We start from the raw sequence: 6,145 nt of genomic DNA, 5'->3' as shown, positions 1-6,145 counted from the left end.
GGCCTTAGGTACACATCGATGTCGTTGCCGGGTTGCTTCGGACCTTGGATGAGCACTGGCATCATAATGAACTTCCGCTTCATGCACAACCAAGGAGGAAGGTTGTAGATGCATAGAGTCACGGGCCAGGTGCTATGGCTGGAGCTCTGCTCGCCAAAAGGATTCATGCCATCTGTACTTAGACCAAATCTTATGTTCCTTGCGTCAGCTGCAAAATCTTTGAACTCTCTGTCGATCTTTCTCCATTGCGTTCCATCTGCGGTGTGTCTCAACTCCCCGTCCGACTTACGGTCCTCTTTGTGCCATCGCAACAACTTGGCATGCTCTTTGTTCCTGAACAGACGTTTCAACCGTGGTATTATAGGAGCATACCACATCACCTTGGCGGGAACCCTCTTCCTGGGTTTCCCGCCCTCAACATCGTCACCAGGGTCATCGCCTCTGATCTTATAACGCAATGCAGTGCATACCGGGCATTCATTCAAATTCTCGTATTCACCGCGGTAGAGGATGCAGTCGTTGATGCATGCATGTATCTTCAGAACCTCTAAACCTAGAGGGCAGACAACCTTCTTTGCTTCGTACGTACTGGCGGGCAACTCGTTATTCTTTGGAAACATATTCTTCAACATTTTCAGCAAGTTTTCAAATGCCGAGTCAGCTACACCTGCCTGTGCCTTCCATTTCAGCAAATCCAGTGTGCAGCCCAGCTTTTTCAGACCATCATCGCATCCAGGGTACAACGACTTTCTGTGATCCTCTAACATGCGATCCAAATTCTCCCTCTCCTTTTCAGTTTCGCAGCGTCTCCGTGCATCAGCAATGGTCCGACCAAGATCATCAACGGTCTCATCACGTGCCTCTTCTTCACCTTCACCTTCACCTTCCCCTTCACCTTCCCTTCACCTTCCCCTTCACCTTCCCCTTCACCTTCAGCATCCTCCATGAAAGTATCACCGAAATGAGCAAGATAGCTTTCATCGATGAAATCATCCCCTTCTTCATCTTCTTCCATTATAACCCCTCTTTCTCCATGCTTGGTCCAACAATTATAGCTTGGCATGAAACCGTGCCGAAGCAGGTGCAGGTGAACTTCTCTTGAGGAAGAGTAACCCTTCTGATTCTTACAGTCAACACATGGACAGATAACAAAACCCTTCTGCTTGTTCGCATTAGCCACTACGAGGAAATCTTTCAAACCCGTAGTGAACTCGCGGGAGAGTCGGTTACCGTACATCCATTGCCGATTCATCTGCATTATTATAATATAAAATATATAATTAACCATCATGCATTTGTTAAAGTAACTAGCTATAAACAATAGAAATTAAACAATGAACAACACACATGCATATTTTATCAATGACACACATGCATGAAAGGTTCAAGTTGCTAACCGCGATCGAGGAGGAACCTCAAGTGTGGCTCCAACACTTCATATCATGTTTGTTTCACGCTGTTGGGCATTTCATCAAACACCTTGTGTGCATAAGAGGAACCAAAAGCAAACCTACACCCCCTTGTGAAGAGAAGTGGCACCAAATGGCTAAGTGAGTGCGCTGAACTGGTATATATAGGGGAGGAGCTTTAGTCGCGGTTGGCCAGGCCAACCGCGACTAAAGGCCTTTGGGCACCTTTAGTCGCGGTTGGCCTGGCCAACCGCGACTAAAGCCCCTCACGTGCACCAGCTGGCCACCGAGCGCCCTGGCCCAAGCCTTTGGTCGCGGTTCGTCTGCCGAACCGCGACTAAAGACTTCATTAGTCGCGGTTCCTACAGTTTCGCGACTAATGGGGCTGGACGGAAGCCTCTTTTTCTACCAGTGTGACTTTTTCTTATTGGTAAACAAAGACATATAAAAACATAAAAGAACTAATAATCAATCGAAGAAGAAAGTATCGTGAAAATGGTGTTACCTGAAACAAAAACAAAAAATATAAATAGAAAAAGTATAAAGAATCCAAAGATGAATGAATTAAGGGCATTGGTATAACGTAAAATAAATAAATAAAACATGTACACTTCCGAACCATGGACAAAACTTGTACTCTCCCATAGTGTGCAAGAACAAGCGTAAACTAGTGCAACTTTAATAATTACTATGATTTAATTATACTAACTGAAAATGAATTTCATTTTAAGTTAATAAAAAATTAATTAGTGCCGTACGATTGCAGTATCAAACCGATATCGCATGCACAACTATCAGCATGGGTGAGGAAATTAAACAAAAAACCATTACACTCACTTTTTTTATATTTTCAGGAAACGAAGCCATGTAGAAACATAAAAGGATTATCAAAAATAAAACTAATGTCATTCAGGAAATAAAATTTCAGAAAAAGAATCGTATAAATGGTGTTACCTGAAACAAACCATAAACAAAAATAAAAACATAAAGTCTTAATAAAACAAATAAAAAAAACTTGGTAATCTTCCATATCATGAACAAAACTTGTATTCTTCCATAGTGTGGAAGAAAAGGTGTAAACTAGTGCAACATTAGTAATTACTACGAGTATGATTTAGTTATACTCCTATCAACAGAAAAGAGCTGGCGACCGGATGAAAACAGACTCTGGTCTCTGCAGTCCAACTGCTTTCTGTGCCGCAGCCACGCGCTAGCCGACGAACCCAAAAGCCTCCCTACTTTTTATGCTGCCTCCCTGCCCTGCGAGCCGGAGCCGTGCCAACATCCGATCGGCACCAGCTGCACTTTGCACGTTCCAAAGCCGACGCGTGCCGTTCGGCCATCGTCTCACCGTCACCACCAGTTGAGCAGGACCAGGCCGGGTTCAGTCCACCCGGCCCTGCCTGCCTTCCCTCGCCTGCCCCGAACGCCACCGTAAAACCCTACCGCCGTCGCCAACCAGGGCACGGCACCCCACCATTTCACACCACACCTCCCCACCAACATACGCCGCGCACGAACCACCGCCACCGCGCCGAGCCAGCCTAGCCTAGATGGCGTCGGCCACGTCGCCCACGCCGCCGTGGGTCATCCTGGGCAGCGTGCCGCGGGTGCTCTCGGCCGCCGCCGCAGCCGCATCCCTCCCGCCGGGCCCGGGCAGCGCCGACTTCTCCCTCGAGCTGCCGCCGCCCCCGCGCGTCGCGCTCCTCACCATCCCGCCGCGCATCTTCCCGTCCCGCCCCACTCGCGCCAGCTACCCCTGCGTCCTCGCCGCCGACTCCTCCGCGGGCCTCCTCCTCCTCCACGCCGACCAGGGCCACGCCACGGGCCCCACCGTCATCGACAAGCCCGGCCACCAGCAGTTCGGCTGGCTCCCGTTCGTCGCGGGCTACTTCGTGCTCCACGCCGCCACCGGCTCCGCCCTGCCACTCCCCACGCCCGAGCTCGTCTCCTACAAGGGCGACCTCGGCCTCATCGCCTACCCCGACGGCGCGGGCTACGTGGTCGCCGAGCTCCAGCCCGTCTTCGGCAGCGACAAGGCCGTTCTCCTGCGCTTCTCGTCGCAGGTCGGGGAGTGGGTCAGCAAGAGAGTCGCCTACCCGCTTCCGGCCCGCCTGCACAACCCCGACGGCGTCGTCTCCTGCTACGGGAGGCTCTGGTGGGTCGACCTCTCCTGGAGCCTCGTCACCTGCGACCCCTTCGCCGACGACCCCGTCCTCACCCGTGTCAAGCTCCCCGAGGGCACGGCGCTCAAGTACAGGGTAGCCTGGGGGCTGCTCGAAAAGTACCGCTGCGTCGGCGTCAGCGCCGGCAAGCTGCGGTTCGTCGACATGTACCGCAACAGCAACAGCAACGGGGCCGCGCAGATCAGCGTCTGGACGCTCGCCGACTATCCGCCGTACTCCACCGAGTGGACGCTGGACTGCGAGGCCACCTTCGCGGAGATCTGCAACGACGCCAGCTACAAGGCCACTGGTCTGCCGAGGAAGATCCCCGTGCTCGCGCTCATCCATCCCACCAACCCCGACGTGGTCTACTTCTTCCAGGACGAGCACCTGATCGGCGTCGACGTGCGTGCTCGCAAGGTCGTGGGGTGCGAGGTCTACGAGCTGGTTGATGAGCCGCCGTGCGAAGGCGTCTCTTCCCGCTTCGTTCACGCCTGGCAGCTGCCACCGTCTCTCAGTCTCTCTCTCTGCTCAGGTGTGTGCTAATTCTACTGCCCGCCCTCTTTGATCCTCGTTAGTGATTGGAAATGCTGCGTTTCTGGAATGCAGAAGGGCTAACAGTCCAGTCGTTGCCGAGAACAGATGCAAATGTTTAATATATATATAGCTTACCTTGTGTGTTTGTTGATGCTGCAGCTAGTAAGTTACTCCTGTTTGATTAGCTACATGATCTTATCTGTGTGTGATGTGTATATGGCTTACTATTTATTTACAAAACAAGATCTGATGCACATTATGTACTCCACCAAAAATTGCCTAAGCATATGCCCTATCTACATTTTTATGCTTAAATTGATGTGTGCATATGCTTTCTATGGGTTTCCATTTGTATTCTCAAATTGATGTTTATATATATTTCTGTATCTGTCAAAAAGCTTAGTGATGTTTACACAGCTTTACATGTCATTGTATATGTTTTTCTCAGTAAATGCAAGACACTGTATTCAACACTAGCCCCCTATATATACACCGTAATTAAGTATGGCATGGGCATGTGAATTCCCCAGTCCTGTAGTTCTTTATGGATAGTACTGCTAGGCTATGCATGGCTTCTTACTGCCCCGATGTTCTCTTCTCTACTTATAAAGGATTTTTAGGAGTAGTTGATGTTGCTAATTGATAGGCCTTTTGTTAGATGCATGGGTCTGACACCTCCAGTACCATGGATTTCATGTGCCTCCTTGAGTTGTGCAATGCAGCATGTTTCTGATAGATAGAAGTCGTCTGCAGGAATCCATACAACAAGTGTTTGCTGTTTTAAACACAGGATTCTCTCTCTTACTTGTACCTAGTATGCTGTATTTATAATAATCATGTGCTTTTATGTTTTCAAGACGTGCAAATATGCATAATAGTAGGTGATTTGTTACAGTGAGTTTTCAAATTATGCACAATGAGTCAGTTGTTACTTGTTAGACATAAATACTGCATAGAGCGAGCATATTCAGTTGGATTGCCATTAAGTATACCTTTTGTGGTTTCATTCAGAAGATTATCTGATGCGCTTCACTGTGTATCTATATGCAAATTTCGAAATGACTGTTGTTAGCGAAGTTTGTGTTACAATTTTAATGTTTTGTCATAATTATCAGAATGCTTGTGCCCCTGTTCATTTGCTTTGTTTGCCTTCAGTTTGCATATTTGTGGCAACGGTAGGTATATTGCCAACTGAATAGGCTGAATGAATCAGCTAAATTAGTCTCCTAGCTACTTCAGCAAGTTCTTACATCTATCCGATGCTTGTGACCCAAAAAACAAGAGTTGCATGACCAAATGGCCTGAAGCTTATATGCATTCACTGATATACTATGCTCTGTCCTCTGAAGGTTCTGCAAAGGAGACAGTCAACGTTGATGGAATCTGTACGATTATCTGAAAAGAAGCTTCAGGTGACGCCAATTTAGTTGTATGCGTTCGTATACCACATTAAATATCTCTTGCACTGCTCACTACAGAATGGCACGCTAAAGTTTTCTTCTCCTTGGTTTCAGGTAGGGGAAGTAATACTACATTGAAGTACCAGGTGGTTCTGATGCTGAGTGACCGCTGGCCGGTTGGCGATGGCTGAAATGTTTCGGTGATCGCTGTTTTGTTGAGAAGTTCAGTACTAGATTTTGTAGTTTAGCACTGTGCATGCTTGATCCACCGTCTTGGCTTCAGAACTGAAGGCAGTATTCCAGTTCCAAGGGTTTATGGGTGGAACTAAGGCAGTACTCCAGTTAAGCTCATGTTCTGTTTCTATCTCCTGTTAACTTTGTTGATCCGTCAGGTTAGGTTCTGCTCTGGCCTTCGATGCCGTGCCTGTCTCCGAAAATTCATCCGAGTCTGTGAGATATGACACAGTCCATTACCCATTACTGGTTAGTTATTGTGGAGGTTTTGCCGAGTTAGCTCAGTGATTTCTGCCGAGCGAGCGAGTTTTTGGACATCAGGTTGTTGTGCAACTTAGTTTCCTTTAAGTTTTACTTTAGCCGGACCACTTGTAGGAGGCTCCTGCAATTAGCACTATCA

The 6,145-nt window shown here is 48.2% G+C and overlaps 1 protein-coding gene across 1 annotated transcript; it reads left to right on the top strand.

Annotated features, from left to right (window-relative positions):
* The first annotated feature begins 2,777 nt into the window (after nt 1–2,777).
* On the top strand, nt 2,778–5,538 carry LOC123067366 (uncharacterized). The gene is made up of 3 exons (XM_044490190.1): nt 2,778–4,109; nt 5,123–5,187; nt 5,461–5,538. Exons 1-3 carry the CDS (start codon nt 2,963–2,965, stop codon nt 5,536–5,538), a joined length of 1,290 nt encoding a protein of 429 aa, XP_044346125.1. The 5' UTR covers nt 2,778–2,962.
* The last annotated feature ends 607 nt before the right edge of the window (nt 5,539–6,145 follow it).

Source organism: Triticum aestivum, chromosome 3B (assembly GCF_018294505.1).
Source record: "Triticum aestivum cultivar Chinese Spring chromosome 3B, IWGSC CS RefSeq v2.1, whole genome shotgun sequence".
Classification (NCBI taxonomy): Eukaryota; Viridiplantae; Streptophyta; class Magnoliopsida; order Poales; family Poaceae; genus Triticum; species Triticum aestivum.
Note: the sequence above shows the minus strand (reverse complement) of the source record. Positions and strands in the feature narration are given on the sequence as shown.